Source organism: Kogia breviceps, chromosome 11 (assembly GCF_026419965.1).
Source record: "Kogia breviceps isolate mKogBre1 chromosome 11, mKogBre1 haplotype 1, whole genome shotgun sequence".
NCBI classification, from domain to species: Eukaryota; Metazoa; Chordata; class Mammalia; order Artiodactyla; family Physeteridae; genus Kogia; species Kogia breviceps.
Genome location: NC_081320.1, coordinates 74,007,116 through 74,033,797, shown reverse-complemented (window position 1 = coordinate 74,033,797; position 26,682 = coordinate 74,007,116). Strand labels below are relative to the sequence as shown.

The following is a 26,682-nucleotide window of genomic DNA, read 5'->3' as shown; positions in this document are numbered from 1 at the left end:
TTTGAACCCTTATCCTCATTCCCTCCCAACAAAACAAAACAAAATTCTACTTGGAGTCCTTACACTGTGGATCTGGCTGCAGGCAGGCTTTGTTTTGTTTTGTGTTTCACCCTTCGAACATTAAAAATAACCGCAAGAGAGCTCCCTGTACTGATCATGGCTTATTTCCTGTCAGTTATGTACAGCATAATAGTAGACAAAGCAAAACAAGGCTCCCACCCCTTCACCGCCTCTTGGTTATGTGTAAGTTCTTTTTTAACTCCCTCCACTTCATTTCTCTTAGGTAAGAATAATAAAGTTTTAATCTTTTAGTCCCCAGGGTGATCACATTATCAAAATGAGAGAAGGGAATCTGGGGGCTGGGGGGGACACACCTGGTTACAATATTAGTAGGATAATCCTACCAAAGTAGAGTATTTAATTACGCCCACCCTCAGACATCGCGAAAAGGAGTTAAAATTGAATGGAATGAGCGGGAGAGCTGGGGCTGTAGAGTATTAGAGAGGAGGTGCCACCTCACACGGAGAACGGAAGAGTGTTACAGAGCATACACAGGACAGTGTTGAAATCCTGAGTTTAAAAACCACTGGTTCTCCTGTCCTTCCTGACTTTGAGGCAGAGTAAAAACTTGGGTTTAGCTGCTTCCCTGGTGGTCTAGTGGTTGAGACTCCGCACTTCCACTACAGGGGGCACGGGTTCAATCCCTGGTTGGGGATCTAAGATCCCAGTATACCACTGGGCACAGCCAAAAGAAAAAAAAAAAAACACTTGGGTTTACATTTCATATATTCAGTAAGTCATATATGCTATTCTCTTCACTTGTTATATAGCCCTTTCCTTGTTAGCTTTTGCTTTAGTGAAAGAGAATAAAGACTTAAGCCCTTCCTTATGACTGGCTTTTATTTTAATTATAGGAAGAGAATCAAAATTTGAAGTCTAGTTTTGCCACTTACTGGATGATGGTGGTCAGTGTTCCCCTCATGTGGTCCAGAGGCCTCTTGTATAAAAGTCACTTGGAGTTGCCTGCAAAAGGGCAGATTACTGGGCACCAACCCTAGAGTTGCTGAATCAGAACCTAGGGATTGGGGAATTGCTCGCTGAGGCCCAAGAATGTGCATTTCTAACAAGCCCTTTGGGTGACGTAATTAGTTTGAAAAAACTTAGAATACCAGCTCCTCAGGAACAAGAATCAGTTTATTGCTCAACTTTATATAAAATGCCCAGAACTGTGGCACAAAATTCAGTATGTTATATAAATAAATGAACACTTCTAGCTATAAAACATGTACAATGACTTGCAGAATAGCCTTACTTTTGTAGGGTACTTCATAAAGAACTTCACATATTGTGCCCATTAGATCATATCTTATTTAATTCCTAGTTCAGCTAAAAAAAAGTTTTACCCTAACTCCCACCATTCCATATTCTTAGGCAATTTAAAAATCTCAGTTCCATAAACTGTTAGTTCCTTTCACAATGCCTTCCATTTTGTCTCCCCTCTGTGCTTTCTCCAGTCATGTCTTTGCTTCACCTGTGCCCCTTAGACATGGAGGTTGAAAACTAGGAAAGTGAGACATGTCTAATACAACTAAGGATACGGTAACTTTAGGGTTTTATTCCTATATAATCATTCAAACTATGGGAATGAATTGGAGTTTTGTTTTGTTTTTGCGGTACGCGGGCCTCTCACTGTTGTGGCCTCTCCAGTTGCGGAGCACAGGCTCCGGACGCACAGGCTCAGCAGCCATGGCTCACGGGCCCAGCCGCTCCGCGGCATGTGGGATCTTCCTGGACCGGGGCACGAACCCGTTTCCCCTGCATCGGCAGGCGGACTCTCAACCACTGCGCCACCAGGGAAGCCCTGGAGTTATTTTTATAGACGTGGTACTAAGTTTGTATATGCTTATTCAGGTTTACATTTATTTGTTATTGTTAAACTTAGGATGGCCCGTACTATGGATCCACTGGCAAAGAAGATCTTTAAAGGAGTTTTAGTAGCTGAACTTGTGGGCGTTTTTGGAGCATATTTTTTGTTTAAAAAGATGAACACAAGCCAAGGTAATCATAATTCAGAAATTAGTGTTTTGTAGGGGGGTGTACAGTTTGCTAATGAATTTTAGGTTAAATGGCTTCTTTAGAGAAACTGCCTTTTCAGATTCAGTGTATTGATATTAGCCATTTTATGGGCACAAGGGGAAGAAGCTAGGTGTTAATTATTATAGAATAAATGACTCTTCGCCCTAAAAAAAAATTAATGTTTGTAGACTAGGGAAAATGTTTCATACTTCCATGGATTTTACTAATGGGGGGCATAGAGTAGTGTCCTTGGTCTGGCTTAGTTTGGGAGCACAGATGGAAAAAATCCAGCCTGCCCATTACACCTCATTGTTTGGGAAGACTGAAAAAGCAAGAGGTAGCATAGCTGAATTGTCAAGTAACCAGTTTCTCAAGCTAGCATAGTGCTTCCTCTGCATCAATACTAGCCACTAAAAGCCTTTCTCATGCCACTGGCCATCATCAAAAGTGCTTTGTCATTTTGTGGGGGAAATTTTATATTAGCGCCCTCAACTTTTAAAATCAGGAAGTGCTACTTTCTTTCCCTAAAGCAGGGAATAGTAGTCCTGGGGTGGTGGCCATCTTTTTTTTTTTTTTTTTTAAACATCTTTATTGTAGTATAACTATTTTACAATGGTGTTAGTTTCTGCTTTACAACAAAGTGAATCAGTTATACATATACATATGTTCCCATATCTCTTCCCTCTTGTGTGGCCACCTTTGAAACTTGTCATTTGCCTTCTTAAAGGACGGAAGGGTATAAAAGAAAACATCCAAACGGTATTTAAAAGCAAAGTAAAGTTTAAGATCACTTCAAAAATTGGGTGAAGTCTTATGTCTAATTCTCTAACAAGGTAAAATGGCATCCATAAAAACAATTTATAAAATTACACAGGGAGTTTCACATTAACACTGAAAATTTGCTTTTAAATACCGTTTCAAAATAAATTACATCATATATATAGGCCAAGCTTTAAAAACAACAAAATAACTAGGGAAGGCTACATACAAGGTTTAAGTGCAATTTACACCCTATTTAAAAAGATACAGTTCCTGGATTACCAAGGACTTTTAACACAAATTTCTAATTTATAGGATTCCTATCTTATAGACCCTAAAGCTAGCCCTAAATTATGGCTCCATGTGTTAAAACAATGAATTTCTAATCATGCCTAATTTTAAGACTTTTCATTAGATTTCAGGCAAACAATGAGCAAGAAATTCCCTTTCATCTTGGAAGGTATGTTTTTCCTTAAGTGAAATTAAGAGTACAAAACAACTTCTTCAGGTAACCTTTATAAATTGTTTCTTTATGACCAATTAAGGGCTAAGTGACTTTTTAATTTTGTGATGCCAGTTTCCAAAAATACCGTTCATTTCTATTTTCACTTTTGAGAACACAGTGGAGAAAATTCTCATCCCAGTTAGCCAATGGTTTAATCCACCTAATGGGCTGGATTCTTAATTCTTCCAGTGGGTTAAGAATGTAGACTTTGGGGCTTCCCTGGTGGTGCAGTGGTTGAGAATCTGCCTGCCGATGCAGGGGTCATGGGTTTCTGCCCCGGTCCGGGAAGATCCCACATGCCGCGGAGCGGTTGGGCCCGTGAGCCATGGCCGCTGAGCCTGTGCTCCGCAACGGGAGAGGCCACAACAGTGAGAGGCCCGCAAAAAAGAATGTAGACTTTGGAATGAGACATATCTGAGTGTGATGGAACCAATCACACTTAAAACCAATCTCTGGTTTGCAAACTTCTTGGAGCTTTTTCTTTCTCCGTCAAGTAGAGATAATAATGCCCATCTCATGAATTGTAAGGATTAAACAAGATAACATTATGTAATTACTTCACACAGTATCTGGTATAAAGTAATGCTTAGTAAATAGTGTTCATTACAATGATTAGCAGAGATGCTAGAGCTTATATACAACACATGTATCCTATTGTCATCTTTTTCATTTTACCATGTAGAAATAAGGGGGAAAAAGCCTGATTTTTTTCTCAATATAGTTTAATTTTAACACTTTAACATGATTTCATAAATGACAGCTATTTCTATTTATAGTTTATTACAAATCCATTGAACACTCTGGAATGTATGGCATCAGAGAGCAAGATCAAGAAAAATGGCTGAACAGCAAAAATTAGGAGTAAGTAGAATTTTAACTTGTAATTTACTTAGAAAACACTCATTTTCTTTGCTTTTTAATTTTTTGAGTGGTTTTTGGCCTCTTCTTTCTAAAATTTTTCTTCCTCTTGATGATGGTTTTCACATCTCTGTTGTGTAACCAGTCATCGCGTTCAGCCTCCCACCTAAGCTGTTTGAGACCTTTGAGGAGGGAGAAAAAAGATAAGCACATTGTAGACTCTTGAGGCCCCACCGAACATCCCAACAGGAACTTCCAGTCTGCCATGACCTACAGTCATTCCCCATCCACTACGCAAACCCCTCCTTGGTTGTTGCTTTCCTTCCATATTTACTGTCAAAGATTTACTGTTTACAGCAAAGGAACAAATGCTCTAAAGATTTTAATTTCCCCTGAACACTTACTGGCGAAAGAAGAGCAGCCAGTAACTATCAATATCAGAAATAATTAAAATGCCTATAAAGTATTTATAAAGTTACTTATTAGCAAATTCATACTATATAAAAATTGCCTGCCTCCATTAAAAAAAAAAAGTAACTTTTGTAGGTTGTAGTTTTTTCTTCTGTAGTATAAATACTTTTTAATCCCATGTGCTCTGCAGACAGAGGTGAAAAAGCCATTCTTTTCAGGTTGTAAGGAACCATTTATCCCTTCTTACTATAAAAAGTTCCTCCAAAAACATTCAGATTTTCAGAAATTCTAAGTTAAAGCCTAAGTTCGTTAACCTAATTCGAAGTTAAAACCTCAATAAAAATTCAAGTTACTTACTTGCATTATCTTTGTTAGCCATGGCATTCATGCCAATGTTATCAAACTTGGATCCCATATTTTCATCCAACAGGTGGCCAAACTTTAAAAGAAAAAAAGAGGGGGGGATGCATGTATTAGAGAACTTAAAAAACAATGTATCAATAGAATAGCTAACTGCTTAAAGCAGTACATTAGCCTTACCTCTTCAGCAGATACAAATAGGTTGGAGTCATTGAAATTTCTTTTCTTTTTTTTTCTTGGTCCTTAAAAAAAAGTATAAGTCTAGATTATTAAATTGTAAATCCAATGAGTTTGGATAAATATAATCTTCAACATAGTTTTGTTAAAAATATATATATATTTGGGTTAAAACACACAATTACAATTATCTTCTAGTATTGTTAGGTAGCTGGCATTTAAAGACAGAAAAATAACTTAAAAGTTAGTATAAAGTTTTTTTTTTAAGTTAATATCCTAATAGGACTGTTCAGGTGACAACAGTGTCTTCTTGTCTTTCAGATTTGACCATCCATCAAAGTTTGCCCTATTTTGTAGTATCAGGCAAGGTTAAAATCCCAAAGTTGACATGGATGGATTTTAGACTATTTAAGATTAAGTGTAAACTCTAAGTCAGAGGTTTTGTTCTTTGGATTATGAAGAAATTGATGGAAGGTTTGTTTATTATGTGATAAATGGAGTTTTGTTTACTACTCAAAATAAACCTGTTCTTTAAACCACAAGTTTTTCTTCTATGCCTATGAGTCTGTTTTCTAAATAAGTTAATTAATGTTTATTACACTTTAACTCACACTATCTAAAACTATATTAACTAAAAATATTGCTTTTATCCATTTTCACTTTACCTGAAACAATACTTAAAACTCTACATCAGTTTCTCTACTAGAGCCACTTTGGAATAAAGTTCGTCATAAAATATTTATCGTGCTTTCTACATTTTTATCAAAAACTTAATATTGTCACCTGATATAGTACTTTTTTCCTTTTATTAGCACTGTAGAAATTACACTAAAAGACATAATCTGTTATCATATACTTTAAAAATTCCTATCTGTTTTATATATTTTTGAGGTTATAATCATTTTGTCATGGCAGCAAAATGGCAGATCTCATTAAAAAAGGAAAAGGAAGTTAACAAAGAGCATGGGTTTTTAGATGGGTCAAATGGGAAGGATAAGAGTTGACAGAGAAAAGGAAAAAGGCAACAGGTGTCTTATGGAAAATCCATGGCTTATGTATTATTGAATGGTTTAAACATGAATAAAATGATGATCTAGAGCTATTTAAATGAGAGGAGTGAATTTGGGAAGAAAAAATAATTGAAGGTGGATGTGAGAAACAACATTTTTCATATATTAAAAATACGTTTAAGACTTCTTATCCATTAGAAAAGTTAATTTCCCAAAATGATAATGAACAATAGCTTTCCCGTGCTCATTGCTTAGGTTTAAAAGAGACTCAATACATTTTCTTACCTTGAAATGACCCAGCAAAGTCAAAATCATTTGCACCTTTTCTCTTGCTTTTCTTACTATTGACTTTGAAGCTGACGTCATCATCAAGTTCTGTTACCAAAAAAAACCCCCACTGTTATTAAGCAATTTAAGAAAACAGCAGAACTGCTATAGGGCTATGATGATGAATACTGATTTACTTTTAAAACCTACAAATTACCATTACCAACATTTTAAAAAGGCAATGTAACAGCTCGACAGGTATAGCACAGACAGCCTCATTGCTGATTAAAAGCCCAAAACAGAAACTCAACTGCTGATAAAACAACAACAAAAAACCCCTTCAGTTTCAAATGAGAGGAGAAAAAAGGTCCTCTTTAAATTTCTGTCTGATCTGAGTGTTAATCTGAATACAGGGTAATATTAAAAAGCCTTCAACAGAAAAACTAGCCTATGCTGAGGAAGAAAGCTCCAGTTTGTTTCTGTCTTATATTTTTAAAAGTTTACCTGGAATGCCCTCATTTTCATCATCTAACGCATCCATGAATGTTCCTCCATCTTCCTCAATTTCATTAAATTCTTCACTCATACTTCCTAAGGAAACTTCATCATCATCCAAATTACCAAGGTCCTCATCTTCTGAATCTTCATCTTCTACATCATCCTTAGCTCCTTTTGCTTTCTTCTTCATGTTGCTGAAGAAAAACAACAACTTGAAATGTAAAAGAGGACTTTGTTTTCTCAAGTATGTTTTGGTGACCAGCAGGGCATTAGGCTGTTAACAGAATTCAGTGGAGAGTTACAGATGGCTCAGAGCCTTTGTTTAATATACTAACGGGCATTATAAAGGTCCAAAATGAAAGTACTGTGTCCACTTCCCAAACTTCCTTCAAAACCTAATAGCTTTCTCCTATACAACACATAGTCCTGTGCTCCACTGTTCGGAGGGACAATAATTTGAGAAATGTTGGGAAAAGTTAAAAAAAAAAAAATTGAAGAAAAGTATTTTACCTAGCAAAGTCAAGGTCATCCTTTCCAGAGGTGAAACAATTATCATCTTCAAACGTGTCTGCCAGAGAACAATATACAAATTCTGAGATGTAGCAAGGAATAACCAAGTTGACATGTCTTATATTTGAATCAATCAACACATCATGATTTGGCTGTTCATGATAAGTAAACACCAAAATGATATACATTTGACACTGCTGGTGTTTTATTAATCTAAACAAACCCATGAATATGCTGACCTTAATTAAATCCCTAAACTAAATGCATTCCAGTTAATTTTAGCTTCTTTCTACAGTTCTTTTATGGAAAGAGGGAAAATATCAAATCAATATTTAGCAATTGCAGACCTTTTTACTCCATTAGAACTATTTATGTGCTTATTTTTAGTAGGTGTAATATGATATGCAACATGTGAGCTCAATGTAAGCTTATCTAATTTCCTATCTTATTTTCAGTCGAAATTCCAACAAAATTTTTCTAACTCTGTGGATTATAAAGGTAAACAAATTACCAATCATCTTTTCAAATTCCTCATCATCCACATCTTCTATACTTTCTTCATCTTCATTCCGTTTTTGTTTCACTTTAACACTAGCAACTTTTTTATAATACCTAAAATAAAATGCATGTTATATATTTGATAATTTTATCATAGGGCCCATTTTACTATAATCAAAGCACCTATGGCCAGTGTCACAAACAAGTGTAAAAGCTGTTAACTCAGCTGGATATAAATGACTAAAATCTGTATTTATTATGGAAAAAAGTTTTGAATTCAAAACAGTTGAAAACTTTTGAAATGTGAAGTATTGTAAATTTCAATGATTCAGGCTTGGTTCTTCATAAAAACACCTTAACTCATCTTAATTAAATGGCACAGTAAAAGGGTGTTTTAGCATCAACACGATGGCAATGATATAAGTATTCGAATATTAGAAACTGTGGCTCTAAATGACCTGTAATCACAATATTTTATCAGTTGGACTTTTTCTTCTATCAGGGTACAGTGAAACTTAGCATTTTGCAGATGGGATCATAGCCTCAGAATTCTTTACACAAAAAATTTTTTTAAAAAGCAAACCAGGGACTTCCCTGGGGGCACACTGGTTGGGAATCCGCCTTCCAATGCAGGGGACATGGATTCAAGCCCTGGTCTGGGAAGATCCCACATGTCACAGAGGAACTAAGCCCGTGCGCCACAACTACTGAGCCTGCGCTCTAGAGCCTGTGAGCCACAACTACTGAGCCTGCGCTCCTAGAGCCTGTGCTCTGCAATGAGAAGCCCGCGCACCGCAACGAAGAGGAGCCCTCACTCGCCGCAACTAGAGAAAGCCCGCGCATGGCAACGAAGATCCAGTGCTGCCAAAAAAAAAAAAAAAAGGAGCAAACCAAATCGAACCCAATTACCCAATCAACCAGATAAGAATAGTTCCTTTACTATTACAAGGCGTTAATTTTAATACTAGTAGGTTTAGGACTTATCTCTGCTAATTCTACTCAGAGCCATGTTTTGGACAAATAACTCATGAGTTACAAATTTAAGCCTGTAAGAAAATTACTAGAGTAAAAAAATTTTTTTCAAAGTCAAGGTTCTTAAAACAAAATTTATGCTAAATTATTAAAAACAAAACCCTCAAATTTACTTGTTTTAGTTTCATTTAGATATCTTAACATTAGCAAAATGACATTTCTAAACTCCCCTCACAAAAATGGATTGACATATCCTTCACCCTTTTCAAGATAGGCCTATGTTAACAAAGCATTTATGGAATTTAAAAATTTTAAATTTCACAGTTCTCCAAATGAAACAGTATTAAATATATTACCTGTAGAAAAACACTTCATCCACTGGTATTTGGCTTTCTTCTTTTGCAAGGAACTCCTTACTGTTAACTAGGAAAACAAATTTAAAATTTTATTTAAGTAATTTTTTTATGTTATTCAAGCTCTTAAGACTAAATACAGAATACCTATAACTCTTTAGAATCTCAAAGATTCTAAAGTCTCATAATGTGAGGAAGTTGGACAGAAGGCATCTTATAAATTTATTTGTTTATTTATTGGCTGTGTTGGGTCTTCATTGCTATGCACAGGCTTTCTCTAGATACGACGAGCAGGGGCTACTCTTCGTTGCGGTGCGCAGGCTTCTCATTGCAGTGGCTTCTCGTTGCGGAGCACGGGCTCTAGGCACGCAGGCTCAGCAGCTGTGGCTCACGGGCTCTAGAGCTCAGGCTCAGTAGTTGTGGCACACAGACTTAGTTGCTCTCTATGGCATGTGGGATCTTCCCGGACCAGGGCTTGAACCTGTGTCCCCTGCACTGGCAGGCGGATTCTTAACCACTGCGCCACCAGGGAAGTCCCTGGACAGAAGGCATCTTACAGTGCGAAGGACAACCTCTGGAAAAGTCTGTGTGGAGGAAACCCAACATTTGACACTTCATTGGCTACAATACAGTTTGTAGCCATCAGTGTGTCACAGTGAAAGAACAGGGTTCTCTTGTCCTCCAATTGCATCCAGGATCCAAATTTCTAGAGAAACGAAGACTCAAAAGGGTTCTCTTAATCACTTTAAACTCGTCATTTTTCACCTTGGAAAAATGACAACAATGCCTGCCATTCTCGGAATAGGAAGCAAACACAGATGTATCCACAATTTAACTTAATACTGAGGAAAACTAAGAAACAAGAATAAGGAACCACAATATATTAGTGTTTCCTCATCAGAATAAAAATTTCAGGCTCATCTTGGTTAAAAGGGTATTTGGCTTCTGATTCCAACTCTAACTTTGGGCAAGTCCTTTTATGTCTCTGGACCTCTGTGATATGTCAATTAGAAATTAAATGATTTATAAGTTGTAACTGAACCCTAGACTGAAAAAAAGGAGCTGGGATTTAGTATGTAAAGAAATACCTGCAGAATTAGATCCACAAGATGGGTACTAAATACCTGTTGAAATAAGTTTAAAATGAGGCCCTGTGACAAAATCTGTTGTGGATATTTCCGCCAAGCCCATTAGACAGCTTGAAACGGTCTGAGCTGTAAAAGGTAATTATATATGGGGGGTGGCAGGGGCAGTGTCACTGATAAAGCTATAGCTTTACCTATAGATGATACAAGAATGGCAAATGCTAATTGCTGAAGATGGGTGATGGTTATGGGTGGGGTGGGGAGGGTCCATCATATCACTTGTGTATATATGCTTTGGATATGTTTGAAATTTTCTGGAAATAAAAAAAAAAAAGGCCCAATCTCAGTAAACTTGAAAATGCATACCAATCTTGGCAACAAAGATGGATAATATCTCTGGTGCTTAGGTTTTATTCTGATAAAGTAGAGCAAAGAATAACACAATTTATGTGTTACTGACTTGTACTGTTGTCAGGTTCAACCGTCCAGCCTTTATACTTACCAGCAAGACTACGAATATCCTTCATAAAATGTTTTCTTTTTGGCTGCATCACAACACTGTCTGTGTTTTCTGAAATGTAAAATCAAGACAGTGTAATGTAAAACCTAGTTATATATGCTCATGTTGTTTATTGAATATTAACAGGGAAAACCAAAAAATTCATCAAATAGAAGCGTACCTTTGCCTTTACGTGGCTTTGGATTTCGGTATACAAATCGATCCAAGAATCTCATTAGTGTGAAATCCTGTAGTGGATCCCCTGAATACTCAACATAATTTCCCTGAAAGGTAGGGGGAGGGAATTAATTTATATATGTACATCCAGAGAAAAAACAAGAAGAAAAGCATAAGCATCTATTACATTGCTTCGAAGGCACAAATATGCAATAAAAGACCCTTCATATATCGCTCTAATACATGTTATTCTTCTCTTGAAGAAATTAAACACACACTCATACATATTCTACAATGCACTGCTGATTTTATGAATAGTCAAATAGTATTATGTAGGTTATCTAACCATTAACCAGGAAACAAACCCTGACTGGCAAACACGACAAAAGGGAAAGGGGAGGGCAATCTTTCTTCAGGAGCAAAGCCAGGATGTAGTAAATAACTCTTGTGGTTTTGTAATATCCTGTATTTCCATTCATCTCAAAGTGGGAAGAATTATCTGCTGCTCTGTATCAAACAAGTCACTGCTCCTTTACAACAGCAGAAAAATGTACACGATTCTATCTAGTAAACACTGACTAATTATTGATTATCTAAAACTGGATTACTTTTCTTTAATTTCTTGTCTTCTGAATATTTGAGACTTACCTGAAGGATAGTCTTTGCAAAAAGAGCCACAGAGGGGTGAAAATGCTCAGAAAGCTAAAAAGAAAAATGTGAAATAAGGTCAACTCCTACCACAGTTGCAGATTATTTATGAAAATCCAAAAAACTGAAACATAAGCCGATACATCATAAGAGTGATTCTCAAAATTTTGGTCTCAGGAACACTCTATATACTTAAAAATCAAGGACCTCAAGAGCTTCCATAATTTAAGTGGGATATATCTATTGATATTTACCTTACTAGAAATTACAACAGAAAAATTTTAAACACTTATAGTTCATTTAAAATTAACAATAGGGCTTCCCTGGTGGTGCAGTGGTTAAGAATCCACCTGCCAATGTAGGGGACACAGGTTCGAGCCCTGATCCAAGAAGATCCCACATGCTGTGGAGCAACTAAGCCCGTGCCCGCAACTATTGAGCCTGCGCTCTAGAGCCCACGAGCCACAACTACCGAGCCAGCGTGCTGCAACCACTGAAGCCCGTGCACCTAGAGCCTGTGCTGCACAAGAGAAGCCACCACAATGAGAAGCCTGTGCACCTCAACAAAGAGTAGCCCCCGCTCGCCGCAACTAGAGAAAGCCTGTGTGCAGCACCGAAGACCCAATGCAGCCAAAAATAAACAAATTTTAAAAATAAATTTAAAAAATTGACAATAAACCTATTACATATTAATATAAATAAGGTTTCATGAAAAATAACTTTCAGAACAAATAAATATTAGTGATAAAAGTAGCATTATTTTCCAGTTTTGCAAATCTATTTAATGTCTGATTTAACATAAGACAGTGAATGATTCTCATATCTGCTTCTGTATTCCATCTTATTTTAGCTGAAGTATATGAAGAAAATCTGGCTTCACACAGATATATAGTTGGAAAAAAGAGGATTAACCAATAGTCTTTCACATAATTGTGGGGTTTTTTTCTTTGATACTGTATCAAAATTGAAGATTAGCTGCAGTATGGAATCTGAAACCCTATCAATCAGCTTTTGGAACTTGCTACTTAAAACTGGTCTACAGTAAATGGATCTTTTATCCATGCTTGACTTCATAACACTGTGTATCAGTCATATGGAAAATACTGACTTTGTGAGTTATGCAATTCTTCCAAATGCTGGTCACATTTCATTCAATATCACAAAAATCACATTGTTAGTATCACCACTCCTTTCAATCAGAAAAGGTACTGAGAAACTGTTAAGCTCAAGATGGTGGTTACAGGAGTTCTAAAATTTTAACCTTTGCTTAAAAGCTTGAACTTCATCATTGACAACACATACTGTCAGCTGTTTTGATTGAAGTAACAGGTTCACGTCATTCATTTTCAAGAAAATATCTCCCAAATACGCAAGTATGAGTGACCAGCCTGTCTGTCAGCCAGACAGCTAGCTGCGTTTCCAACAACTACACAGGCACTTTTCCTTGAGACACGAAACAACCTTCATACTAGGTCTGCAGCAGAGTGTGTTATGTGTTCTTGTTATAATATACACACAGAATACTAAAAAGACATGTATGTACTTTGGAGTCAAGATAATAAAATCAACAATTTTTCCTGCCTCATCATTCTTATGTGATACTGGCTTTTTCCCCCACTGCAAGTATACGGCAATGAAGAATGTAATGCCCATGAGTGCAGCTTGGTACTACTGTCTGTATTTGTTTTAAGACACTAGCAGTTTTATCTATTTCTTTAATACCATCAGCACCACTGTCAATAGTGACAAAGGCAAATAATGTCTTGGTATCTCTATGAAAGTAGTTGTGACCTTGCAGACTCGCTAACAAGGTGTCAGGGACCCACAGGAGTCTGCATAGGTGGACACTTGCTTTAGCAAAAAAATCATAGAAAGCTTAGTAGAAATATGAGTTCCTCTCACATATTTAAAAAGTAACTTTGCTTGCAAAAAGTTCTATTATCACCAAACCTTTCAGAGATATCTAATGCATAAAGCAAAATTTATCCATTTTACAGAGCTATTATATGCAACAGTGTGCTTACAAAAAGCAAAATTTACTTATAGCCATGTATAACATCCTTATTTTGCATGCACATTATTTAAGATTTTCTACATGTGAATGTAGAAATGTGTAAATTTAATGTTTTTCAGAGGCAACAGAAATATGGGTTATAAGGCATTACAGCCAGGTGACATACTTCAAATTGCTTTCTTATGCCAATTAATGTCTAAATAACTAAACTCCTATATTTATCACTTATAAGAAAAATGGAAACTTGAAGGTGTTAAATCCATAGGGGCAAATATATAGCACAGTTGAATTAAGAGACAATTTGAAATTATTTTACCTTTCTGAGTTCCCAAAGACTTGTATTTTCAGCTCCACAGAACAAAGGGTTTCTACTGAATGGATCATATGTGTTTAACTGTTTGCCACCTGAGAACACAAATACAGTATTTCTCAAATGCTCTATTCCTAGCCCAAGAGGTCACTATACCCACCGGATCAATGCTGTCACTGACAATTTTTTTTTTTTTTTTTTGCGGTATGTGGGCCTCTCACTGTTGCGGCCTCTCCCGTTGCGGAGCACAGGCTCCATGGCCATGGCTCACGGGCCCAGCCGCTCCACAGCATATGGGATCTTCCCGGACCGGGGCACGAACTCGTGTCCCCTGCATCGGCAGGCGGATTCTCAACCACTGTGCCACCAGGGAAGCCCTGACAATTATTAAGTATCGACATTTTTAGTTAGCCAGGCATCCTACCTACAATAAAAACTCCAGGCCACCAGAATTTATCTTGGTACCTAAGCTAGCAATTGCTACTGGGTAAACCGGGAACCATATTTATCCCAACTACTAACAAAGCTCCCCTTCAAAATTTATCCCCTTTTCAAATAGGTACCCATTTCTCAATCAATTAGGTCATAAATGTTAAGATGACAAATGACCTGAAGATGAAACAGGTCTAAATTCTTTTGGAGCTTTAGAGTACACTGAATGTTTGTCAATAAATTATGCCCAGAAGTTAAGTCTCACTTGGAACAGGTTTTATATTATCTTCTTCATGTTTTTAGCAACTCCAGATTAGAAATTTTCAAACAAGGAAACTTCAGAACACGCAAGGAACTGTCTACTTCACAATGCACATGCTTGGCATCCTTCTAAAGTATTATTCCCAGTTTAGCCTTCAGGACAACTGAAGGATTCTTTTAAAAACTTCCTGGTGGGGCTTTCCTGGTGGCGCAGTGGTTGAGAGTCTGCCTGCCGATGCAGGGGACACGGGTTCGTGCCCCGGTCTGGAGCGGCTGGGCCCCTGACATGGCCGCTGAGCCTGTGCGTCCGGAGCCTGTGCTCCGCAACGGGAGAGACCACAGCGGTGGGAAGCGCGCATAACACACACACACACACACACACACACACACACACACACACACACACACACACACACACACACACACACACACACACACACACTAAAACTTCCTGGTGGCTACCATATTTCTCTTTTATACTTCACAAGCAAACTAAAGTTCAGAGAGGTGAAATAATTTGAACAAGAGTCCCACAACAAGTTTGAAGAAATGGGTCTGGCACCTTTCTTGATCCTCAAGGCTAGTGTGCTTTTCTTTACAGCTTCAAGTGAAAAGCCTGCATTTCTTTTGGCTCTAATAGTCTATTAATAGATTTAATTCAGTTTGTGTGTATGGAAAACATAGTTTCTATATCAAGAATGTTTTCAGGGCTTCCCTGGTGGCGCCGTGGTTGAGAGTCTGCCTGCCAATGCAGGGGACACAGTTTCATGTCCCGGTCTGGAGCGGCTGGGCCCGAGCCATGGCCGCTGAGCCTGCGCTCCACAACAGGAGAGGCCACAACAGTGAGAGGCCCACGTACCGCAAAAAAAAAAAAAAAAAAAGAACGTTTTCAATCCTAAAACATTACTTTAAGGAACTACAGAGGGTAAACATGATGCTTGAACAAAGTATATTCACAATATGTAACCAAATACCTTTGTTTGTAAATCAAACTTTGTGTACACACATGTTGTTTTCATATATGTTCCATGCAGGAGGCCTTTACATGTATAGATAAAAATCAAGAAACTGAAACTCATTCAAAAGTATAAACTTATTACACTTACAGCTGAAGGAAAAGAGATACTGTGCATCTAACATGGCCACAGTTTTCTCACTAAATCTTCACAGCTCCAAAAGGTATCTGCTTTAATTTCTAAGATTTAAATTATTTTAAAAGATGTATTTATTATCTGTAGTACTGTTCATAAGTAAGTCAATGATTCATTATATTAAAAATTTACTTCTAGGATCCTAATTATATCTGGTTATGAGTGCTCCCATCTAAAATAAAGCAATATTGAGGACTTCTAAAATGGTATAATATTAATTTCTATTAAGATTAAAGGGGAATCCAGTTCCTCGGGTTAAAAATTCAAGAAAATAATTTAAAGATTTAAGAAACTCACCTTTCAAATTATCAAAGTGCACCCAAGAAGCAGACTCTAACTTTTTGGTTTCCACATGACTTTCAGACACAGTTTCTTCCATCTCAACTTTTTTCATGGTATCTGTTTCTTTATCTGCATCAGTGAATTTTTCTGTTTCTTCATCATCTCCTATATCAATAAAATTTTCTTCCTCATCAGACTGCTAAAAAACAATGGTTTAATGAATCTGGGTTAATCGATGGGAAGAGTAGTCAATTACGTGAAGTAGTTTTGTATTTGTTTATTGCAATTCTGATGAAACGTGAAAGTTCCATCAATGGAATTTAGAATGAGAGGAGACCACATTCTTATTCCTAAATGTAACAGAGTTAAGTTTTGAGCCAAGAATCCCTGAGATTTTGAAAGCATTCAGCCCTCAAATGAATTTTTGAGTTGTTGTAAATAACCCTACAGGTAGGTGCTATTATGTCCATTTCACAACTGAGGAGATAGGCTTAAGAGATCTATTAGCTCTATAACTGTAACCATCTCATATAATCACATTTTAGGGTAGTTTGTTACGAGTAAAGGGGTGAAGCAACATGCCCACCTAGTAAACTGTACACCTGGCACTAAAATCCAGGTTGGTCTAATTCCAGGACTCACACTCTGCTCCAGAGAACTAAGTAAGTTATTGTCACTGAAGCAAAGAAGAAAAATACCAAATATATTTCAGAACCCACTTGATTTACAAAGCAATTGTAAAATATACCGGAGGATCATCTAGTTGACTTCTTAAACCTGGTTTTGCTTTAAGGATCTCAGACACGAGATATAAAGCTCCACATATGAATGGCGGCATCTGTTCACACGTAACCTGAAGTAACCTCTTCACAAAAGCCTTCACCCTCCGCAACACGATGTCAGCTTTCAGAGACTTGTAGACAAGGTTAAGAAACATGGCTTGCTTAGAACACAACATTAACCCCGGATCCAGCATCTTCCTGTGAAACAGAAACGAGATTGCATTTGTTCATAAAACGTCCCCATACCCAGCAACGACTAGAGGCAACTACTAACCTCATCTTAGTCAAGAATAACCTTGCTGCTTATTTTAGAACAAGAGACCATTTCTGCCCTAAGATGTAAGATGGAAGTCAATGACCAGAATACAAAGAGTGATGATAGTACCGGGGGAAGAAAAGCCACAGGAGCACGACTTCCTTTTTTGTGTGTGGTTTCTTTTCTCTTTTCCAAGTGGTTTTCTATTCTCTAGACCAACAGGGCACAGCCCTAAGAGTGTAATTTTTCATATAGATGAAGAACTGCACATGGAAGGCTAATCCAAAACCAAACAGTGAAAACTGACCTATGAAAGCAGTCAACTAGACCAGGGTTCTTATCCTTGCATCACTACCTACTAGCTGGGTGACCAGAGGCTTCCTCCACATGGCTCTAGTGAAGACTGTACATGTATAGTAGAAAACTGAATTGTGAGAATCTCTTGTTCAATGTACTACCTGTGTAAATCCTTCCTATACACTATTCTGTGCCCAGAATGCTATTCTCCAACTGTCTGCACATCCATAGGTTCCTCCATTATTCTCTATCTTAGTCCCACGTTTATCTTCTTTATAGTTTAACACATTTTGTTTCCTTTCTCTTTTTTTTCCCCCAAAGTCCAATGGAATAGGGACTGAGCCTGTGCTATTCACTGTTGTAACCCCAGTGCCTGGCACTTAATAAGCACCCAGTATTTGTTGAATGAGTAAGTGGTCCATCCCATGGCAAGTGCTTGTTCAGTATCTCTCGTGACTGAGGATCGCTCGGTCTCACTCTAGGAGCACAGTCCAATTTTGGACAACTCATTTTTGCCAGAAAACATCTTTATCCACAGGTGAAATCTGCTCCTGTGTAATTTCCAACCATCAATTTTACTACTGCCTTCTGAAGCAACACAACAACAAGAGCAAAAATAAACAAGTGGGACTACATAAAACTAAAAGCCTTCTGCACAAGGGAAGCCACCAACAAAATGAAAAGGCAACATATGGAATGGAAGAAAATATTTGCAAACCATGTATCTGATAAATGGTTAATATAAAAAATATATAAGGAACCTCATACAATAGCAAAAAACTCCCAAATAATCCAATTTAAAAATGGGCAAAGGACCTGAATAGACGTTTTTCCAAAGAAGACACACAAATGGCCAAAAGGTACGTGAAAAGGCACTCAACACTACTAAACATCAGGGAAATGGAAATCAAAATCACATCGAGATATCAACTCACACCTGTTAGAATGGCTATTATAAAAAAGACAGGAGTTAACAAACATTGACAAGGATGTGGAAAAAATGGAACCCTTGTACACTGTTGGTAGGAATATAAATTGCTACAGCCGTTATGGAAAACAGTATGGCAGCTCCTCAACAAATTAAAAATAAAACTATCATATGACCCAGCAATGCGACTTCAGGGCATATATCCAAAGGAAATGAAATCAGTATCTCAAAGAGCTATCTGCACTCCCACATTCACTGCATTATTCACAATAGCCAAAGTATGGAAACAACCTATGTGTGTGTCAACAGATGAATGGATAATGAAGATGTGGTATATACACACAATGGATTATTATTCAGCCACAAGAAAGAAGGAAGCCCTTTTTATGACATGTATGAACCTGGAGGACATTATGCGTAGTGAAAAAAGACAACTACTCCTCTAATGTCATCTATATGTAGAATCTTAAAAAAAAATCAGGGCTTCCCTGGTGGCGCAGTGGTTGAGAATCCGCCTGCCGATGCAGGGGATACGGGTTCGTGCCCCGGTCTGGGAAGATCCCACATGCCGCGGAGCGGCTGGGCCCGTGAGCCATGGCCGCTGAGCCTGAGCATCCGGAGCCTGTGCCCCGCAACGGGAGAGGCCACAACAGTGAGGCCCACATACCACAAAAAAAAAAAAAAAAAAAAAAAAAAAAAAATCAAATTTACAGAAACAGGGAACAGATTGGTAGGGGGTTAGGGAATGGGGAGATGTTGGTCAAAGGGTGTAAGCGTTCAGTTGCATGGTGAATATAGTTACTAATACTGTATCGAGTACTTGAAATTTGCTGAGAATACATCTTAGGCATTCTCAACCCCTCCTCCCAGTAGTAACTATGTATGTGAGGTGATCAATGTGTTAATTAACTTGATTATGGTAATCATCACAATGGATACATGTATCAAATCTTCATGTTGTATGCTTTAAATATATACAATTTTATAGGTCAATAAACTGGTTAAAAAACCCACAACAAAATAACCTAATTATATTTTTACATGACAGCCTTTCAAATACTTGACCATTTACTATAGCTATTATTTGTCCTTCTCTCCCCCAAAGTCTCTCTTCTGCAGGCTGCTGAAATATTATCTCATATGATAATTTTTAAATTCTCTCTTTATCCTGTTTGCTGAATCCTAGAGATGCTCCAAATAGTCTGGACCCCCAGACATTAGGACACCAGAATTAATACAATCCTCCAGATAACCACTCCAAAAGTGGAATCAATCCTTTTGTTCTAAGCACTTTAATTTTTTTCTAGTAACACCAGAAATGAAAATATTTAACCTTGTGAGGCATTTTCATATTGCTCACATATCTATTTTCCCCATTTGTCATTCCACAATTCTAGTACCTATTGGTGATATTCTGAGAAAGTCTATGTTATTCATATAATCTTTGCTATTCCACTTTCTCTCTTCTCATTTGAATTTTCAACATTTCCATCCATTTTGGCACTCATTTTATATCATAAGTTCCATTATGCATCAAAAGAAAAACTTGAGAATTTAGATGGTTGTCTCCACCATTTGACCCGGAATATGTTCCTGGAGTTTTTGATAAATCACATTTTTATAAACCAAATCGCTTCTTCAATTCTTTTATCCCTCAACTAATATCAGGGACTTTTTATTTAAAGGATTTTTAATAAAACCAAGAGAAAATAAATACTTTAAAAAGGCTTAAAAGCCCTTTGAGGGAATCCATCTGTAAGAGCTCTTGACAAACAGTAATTTAAAGAGTTTAGGAATGCACTCCTCAGAGATGTTAGACTGTTGTGTTAAACTCTTGAGATGTTAAATGGATATTAGAAATATATGCTTTCCAATAGCTTCCACACACTTTCTAAAAATTAGAAATTCTTATGACCCTCAAAAGTTACCAAAAACCCAAATCCTAAAACCTCTACATTTTCAGCCTTGGAAGTCTTTCCAAACTAAAAAAGGTTGTTAAGTGTTTATTACTTTATTAAAAAAAAAATTAAAACATTTCTTTTTGGCCACACTGTGCAGATTGCGGGATTCTTAGTTCCCCAACCAGGGACTGAACCCAGGCCACGGCGGACTGCCAGGGAATTACGGTTACGGTACTTTAAAAGACTGTAGGCTCTTAAGAGTTGTGGAAAGGCCTCTGAGATTCTCTTTAGTGTATCAGTGCAATCAGAGCCATGGAACACAACGAACTCCAAGTCAGTAGGCCTGGATTTGCCACCTAACTTGGCCTCATACTGTCTGTGTCACCTTGCACAAATTATTGTACCTCACAGGCTAGAGAGCTGTTAAGAGAATTAACTTTAAGAAATGTGAGTAGTAATAATAATAATGATGATGATAATGGTAGCAGCCAGCACTTATAGAGCACTTACTATGTTGTTGGGCATTGTTAAATTCATACCATACACTGACGATGACATGGGTTTACAAATACCTTAACTCCTTAATCTTATTAAAATCCCAGTTGTCATTTTTTACCTGTGTAACTGTGGGGAAGTTTTGTAATCTTCATAATAACCCTATGGGATAGGTGCTTCCCTTGACATTTTATAGATGAATAAAAGAACAGTAAAATGGGATTGATCATGTTTACCAATATGGTTTGTTTTTGTTTTGCGGTACGCGGGCCTCTCACTGTTGTGGCCCCTCCCGTTGTGGAGCACAGGCTCCGGAGGCGCAGGCTCAGCGGCCATGGCTCACAGGCCCAGCCGCTCTGTGGCATGTGGGATCTTCCCGGACCGGGTCACGAACCCGTGTCCCCTGCATTGGCAGGTGGACTCTCAACCACTGCACCACCAGGGAAGCCCTACCAATATGGTTTTAATGATGATTAAATAATTTGTCCAAAGTTACACAGCAAACTAATGGCTGGTATTCAAATCCAGGTCATGTAGCTTAGGCCCAAGATATTAACCACTATGTTACTTTTCTCACAAGATATATATATGTAAAATAAGAAAAACGAATTAGAAGGAAATACGTAGCTTGTTCGTGTACTTCAACAGTTCCCAAGTGTACAAACTGTTCAAAATATCAGCCCTCAGTGGGTGCACTGCAGGACAGTTGCAAAATTCAGTAAATCTAGTACCAAAGTCTTAATCCCAATATTAAAAAAAAATTCCAAAACTGCAACCCCCAAGCCTCCTATCTAAAAACATTCTTGTTTACCATTTGTCCTCCCCAATTTGAACAAAAGTGCCTCTGGAGGTGGGAATTTTGTTCACTGTGCTATATCCTGAGTTCTGGAATAGTGCCCGGCACATAGGTGACACTCAAAAAATTCTTGTTGAATGAACGACTAAATGGCTGTGTGAAGGACAGGAGGAAAGAAATACAGGACCAAGGATGGGACTTCTCAAAATAAAAAATAATAAACGACCTATTCAAAACATATAATACAGATGCCCAACAGGGAACCAAAGATTAAATGACTCAAAGTTGGTGAATAGCAAGTTGCTGAGAGGGGCCAAAAATCCTACTTTCTAAGTCTTTCTATTGCCCCACAGAGGGGCACTGTGTTATATTAGACCATATTACTTCTCATTCACACACTGGAATAGTAGGTACTTACCGATATAATGCTGCATAATATCGATCTGATATCGTCTGCTGAGAATTCATTACTTGGAAGAGCAACATTAAAGCCTGCACACTGGTATTAAAGTTCACAATATACAGCACTTTGAACAGCGTGTCCACCTGCTCCCTCACTTTGTCATCACCAGTTTGGGCATAGGGATATGCCCTATTCACTCCTGTTAAAAGGGCACTGAGCATTTTTGACTCAATATCTTTTTTCTTGATGCAAGTCCGAAAAAAACAAAAATAAAGAGTTATTAGTTTGTTAGCTAATTCACTTTCTTCACGGGAGAGGGCCATTTGATTTAAAAAGCAAATTGCATAATACTGGGCTTTGGAGCTGATATTTGAGCGGAAAAGCAGTCTTTCTACTTCACTACACACAACTCCTTTCATATTGGGATGTTTACAAAGTAATGTCTCCAACAGATGGGAGGCTTTGGTGGCTATTCTGTTCTGAGGATCTCCCAGTTTATTCACCACCTGCACAAGAAGGGCCTTTTCTTCCTCAGGTTTGTTACAAAGAAGCTCATGAGCCACTACAAGGGCTCGAATTTTGGTGGTTACTAATGAATCATGACTTAAAGTTTCTAAGACTTGCACAAATTCAGCCACTAAGTGTTTCAGCTGGTGTTCAAAATACCATAATATGAGTCTTCTATCTCTTGAGTCCTTGTTGCCACTGGACAACTGTTCTAGTTTGTTGAAAGGATGCTGGCTGAAAATCCGTAGCTTTCGAGTGTCTGGCAAAAGGTCTGTAATGAGTAACTCTTTGAAAGTATCCAAAGCCATGAGGCACTGCTGTTTGCTGCCCTTCTTTTTAACAAGGTTCAGGAGAGTTTCTACAAACTGGAGTGTGTGAATAGCATCATCCTGAATAAGAAGAATCATGGCTGCCATTCTGTCACCTAGTGTCCCTGATGACACAATTGCCTTCATCCAGGTAGAAGAGGCTCCCTTTTGATTATTTGTCTTATTTTTGAATAAGTTGATTTCACGTTCATACAACTTCTGAGCCAAGGTTTTGTACTTAGACACAACATCCCGAGGCTGGGGTCCCAAAGAGTATTCATTGCTATACTCCAGATCATACCATTTGCCTCCAGACTTAAGTAACAATGTCTGTCTCTCAAAAAATTCAAAGATATCCTGTTGCTTATCTCTCTTTGCTTTTGTTATGGCACTGTTGTTCTCTTCAGAATGTTGTTCTGGCCTCTTCTTATTTTTCACCTTACTTTCACTTTCTGCTGTATTTTGCTTTTTATTATCTACTTTAGATACTCTTGCTTCTTTTTTGCTGGCTTCTTGTTTTTTAGCTGGTTGATCTTCTTCAATTAATAAAGTTTTTGCATACTTGGCCAAACTAAGATTTTGAATAAATGCTTCCAATTCACCCTGCTGAAGATCATCAATTGCTCCTTTTTTGCCTCCATCCACCACTTCCTCATTCTCATCCAAAGCAGTCAGCATAAGGTAATCTTGCTGCATAAAAATATAAGTTAAAAATAAATTACAAATCCAACAGTTTAGTTAAAACCTCAGAAGTTAATTTGATATCTATATCCTTGAAATCAATTATCCATGAAATTGAGTTATCACAGTATTGCCTAGGCTCCCACCTACACCCAAAGTACTTACTTGACAGATCAAAGAGTTAAATGTGAAAAATAAAATGATAAAGTAATACGAGAAAGCACAGCATAATTAAAAAAATAATTCCAGGGACTTCCCTGGCGGTCCGGTGGTTAAGACTTCGCCTTCCAGTGCAGGGGGTACGGGTTCAATCTGCTGGTTGGGGAGTTAAGATCCCACGTGCCTTGTGGCCAAAAAAAAACCCCAAAACATAAAACAGAAGCAATATTGTGACAAATTCAATAAAGACTTTAAAAATGGTCCGCATCAAAAATAACTTTTAAAAATAAAAATTAAAAAAATTTTTTAACTAAAAAAAATAATTCCAGAGTAGGGAAAAATCTTTCCAAATTTGACATAAAACTCAGGGTCCATAAAGAAAAGAATGGATATAGTTATCATTTTCTTACACACAAAACACAATACAAAAATTGAAAGACAAATAATAAGCTGGTAAAAACAACTGGCAACTCATATCAAAGTAATTTGGCTTAATATGTAATATAAAAGTGCCTATACATCAGTTAGGGAAGTGACAACCCAACAGACAGATGTGCAAAGGATATAAACAAACGGTTCATAGAAAAAAAAGTGGTTCTTAAAAAATGTGAAAAGATGCTCAACCTCACTGACATTTAAAGAAGTCCAAATTAGAACCACAATGATACATCTATTTTTTAATCTGCCAGAGAAGCAAAGATAAAATTAAGACAGGTGGTGTTGGGGAAAGAGTGGAGGAAAAGGCACTTTCCAAAACGGTTGATGGAAGTGTAAACTGGCACAACTTCTATGGAGAGCAATTTTTCAACTTCAGTCAAAATACAAGACACATCCTTTGACCCAGCAGTTTCATTCTATAAATTTAGGTAATGCATACGCTTACAAATGTGGAAAAAGATATATATGTTCAAGGTTATTTACTGAAGCATTATTTAAAATAGCAAAAGATTGACAACTAAAATATCCACAATAAATGGCTAGTTAGATAAATTAAGAAAATGATGTTATGGACATAAAACCAAAGACAGAACTTTATACTAATGTGGAGGGATCTCTAATAAAACAGTAAAAAAAAAAAAAAAGATTTAAAATATTATATAGTATGGTACCTTTTGTGTAAAAAATAACAAACATAGGTGTGTGTGTGTGTGTGTGTGTATCTGCTTGGAAGATATAAAAGACACAAAAATAATTGCTTCCTGGAAGGGAAACTGCATGGCTGGAGATAAAAGTGGGAAAGAAGACTTTTCATCCTGTACCCCCCTCCTTTAAACAAAACAAAACAAAGCAAAAACCAAAACAAACCTTTTCGTAACATTTGCATATAGTATGTACTCAAAAATTAAATACATCCCAAGTACAGAGCAAACTGTGAATCTGCCCCGGTAGGTTGCATTTCTCCTGCCTCTAATCGCTCATTCTCCCCCTCCGCCTCCCCATGTTGCCCAGAAAGTCTAGTTTAAAACAAAACATTTAATAAAAAGCAAAGCTCTGTCACATATTTGCTACAAATCTTCTAACGTTTCCCATCAAATTCAGAACATAAGCCCATCCTCCTACCTCTCTGACCTCATTTCTTTTTTTTTAAACATCTTTATTGGAGTTTACAATGTTGTAGTTTCTGCTATATAACAAAGTGAATCAGCTATACATATACATATGGCCCCATATCCCCTCCCTCTGCGTCTCCCTCCCTCTCCCTATCCCACCCCTCTAGGTGGTCGCAAAGCACCTAGCTGATCTCCCTGTGCTATGCGGCTGCTTCTCACTAGCTATCTATTTTACGTTTGGTAGTGGTCAATGATGCTCTCTTATTTCATCCCAGCTTACCCTTCCCCCTCCCCGTGTCCTCAAGTCCATTCTCTACATCTGCGTCTTTACTCTAGGTTCATGAGAACCTTTTTTTTTTTTTTTTTAGATTCCATATATATGTGTTAGCATATGGTATTTGTTTTTCTCCTTCTGACTTACTTCACTATGTATGACAGACTCTAGGTCCATCCACCTCACTACAAATAACTCAATTTCGTTTTTTCATGGCTGAGAAACATTCCATTGTATATACGTGCCACATCTTCTTTATCCATTTATCTGTCGATGGACACTTAGGTTGCTTCCATGTCTGACCTCATTTCTTACTGCTCTCCTCTCACCTCACTTGCACTATTTTTATTGTTCCTGGAACAACAAAACCAAAAAGGCTCACTTCCTTCTTTCCCTCAACTATCTGCTCGAAAACTCAGGGGTGGGTCCACCGATCACCTCGTTTAAAACTGTAACGCCTCTTCCATTTATTATCCTCCCTCCCCGTTTTAATTTTCTCCACTCAGCGTCTGATATACAATGTATTCCAAAGTTTGGTTACTGTTTCTTTGCCTTAATTAGGATGTAAATTTCAAGAGCTCAGAGAGCTTCTTGGGCGTAAACTGAGCGTGTGGGTGTACTTTGTGAGAATAGAGGTTAAATTCCAATACCAGTGGGGCTCCAAACACTGATACCACGAGGTCAGGACCAAAAAAAAAAGTCAGTCCTCTCCGACCTGATGGAATGCCAGTTATACTACGTCAATAAAATGAGATGACACCTACATCCTATGAAAAGACACGGCATAAAAACGTTCAATTCTAAACGACTTTTCTCTTGCAAAGAGCAATTGGAAAGAAGTGCGGGAAGCGCACCGAGCACATTTCGAAACTGGGATCTGGGTCCACGACGCCCTCTCACTCTGCAGCTCGGGGGCTGCCGGGCCACTTGCCCGCGCCGCTTGCGGGACCACTCCACGCGCCTGTGTCTCCCTTCTCCTGGAGTCCAAGGCCATTACCTTGGTGCCTCCGAGCCGTAACACCTCCTGCAGGGAGAACCCATCGTCGGCTTCATCGTTAGCATCCTCGTCGTCCTCGTCCGGATCTTCCACCACTTCTTCCTGGAGACAGGGCCGCGTGGCGTGGAACTCCAAAGGTTTCTTAGCGGCCGCCATGGCAAGCAAACCTCACGCGCACGGCCCAAAGCTTCCTTCCGCTTGGCAGGGTGACGTACTTCCGGTAGAGGGCGTGTCC

General features: G+C 37.9%; 2 protein-coding genes across 4 annotated transcripts in view; one reads left to right on the top strand and one right to left on the bottom strand.

Moving 5' to 3' along the window:
* Nucleotides 1-5,688, top strand: part of CEBPZOS (CEBPZ opposite strand) — a 25,164-nt gene extending 19,476 nt beyond the window's left edge. For both annotated transcript variants that reach the window (XM_067007808.1, XM_067007807.1), the window contains exons 2-5: nucleotides 1,943-2,058; nucleotides 3,251-3,295; nucleotides 4,117-4,201; nucleotides 5,468-5,688. In XM_067007808.1, the coding sequence (XP_066863909.1) occupies nucleotides 1,944-2,058; nucleotides 3,251-3,295; nucleotides 4,117-4,199 (243 nt within the window). In that variant the 5' untranslated portion in view covers nucleotide 1,943 and the 3' untranslated portion in view covers nucleotides 4,200-4,201; nucleotides 5,468-5,688. The remainder of the gene's footprint in view (nucleotides 1-1,942; nucleotides 2,059-3,250; nucleotides 3,296-4,116; nucleotides 4,202-5,467) is intronic.
* CEBPZ (CCAAT enhancer binding protein zeta) lies at nucleotides 4,051-26,673 on the bottom strand. Of its 2 annotated transcripts, none has more exons than XM_059078253.2 (16): nucleotides 26,448-26,673; nucleotides 21,987-23,476; nucleotides 16,862-17,093; nucleotides 16,129-16,312; nucleotides 13,994-14,082; nucleotides 11,664-11,717; nucleotides 11,020-11,122; nucleotides 10,842-10,910; nucleotides 9,258-9,324; nucleotides 7,943-8,043; nucleotides 7,432-7,489; nucleotides 6,928-7,115; nucleotides 6,442-6,531; nucleotides 5,150-5,211; nucleotides 4,967-5,048; nucleotides 4,051-4,380 (listed from the first exon to the last, which is right to left on the bottom strand). In XM_059078253.2, the coding sequence occupies exons 1-16, from the start codon at nucleotides 26,601-26,603 to the stop codon at nucleotides 4,241-4,243; spliced, it is 3,165 nt and encodes a 1,054-aa protein (XP_058934236.1). In that variant the 5' UTR covers nucleotides 26,604-26,673; the 3' UTR covers nucleotides 4,051-4,240. The 2 variants fall into 2 exon arrangements, with proteins under 2 accessions (XP_058934236.1, XP_066863896.1); XM_067007795.1 differs by having other exon boundaries at nucleotides 4,052-4,380; nucleotides 16,129-16,309; nucleotides 26,448-26,653.
* Nucleotides 26,674-26,682: the final 9 nt, after the last annotated feature.

Excerpts from the sequence above, each read along its gene's own strand:
- CEBPZ (XM_059078253.2), bottom strand. The coding sequence starts at position 26,603 with ATGGCGGCCGCTAAGAAACCTTTGGAGTTCCACGCCACGCGGCCCTGT. Across the intron at positions 16,313-16,861 it reads GTCAACTAGATGATCCTCCG|CAGTCTGATGAGGAAGAAAA; the intron begins GTATATTTTACA and ends ATTGTTTTTTAG. Across the intron at positions 7,490-7,942 it reads GGAATTTGAAAAGATGATTG|ACACGTTTGAAGATGATAAT; the intron begins GTAATTTGTTTA and ends GTTCTCTGGCAG.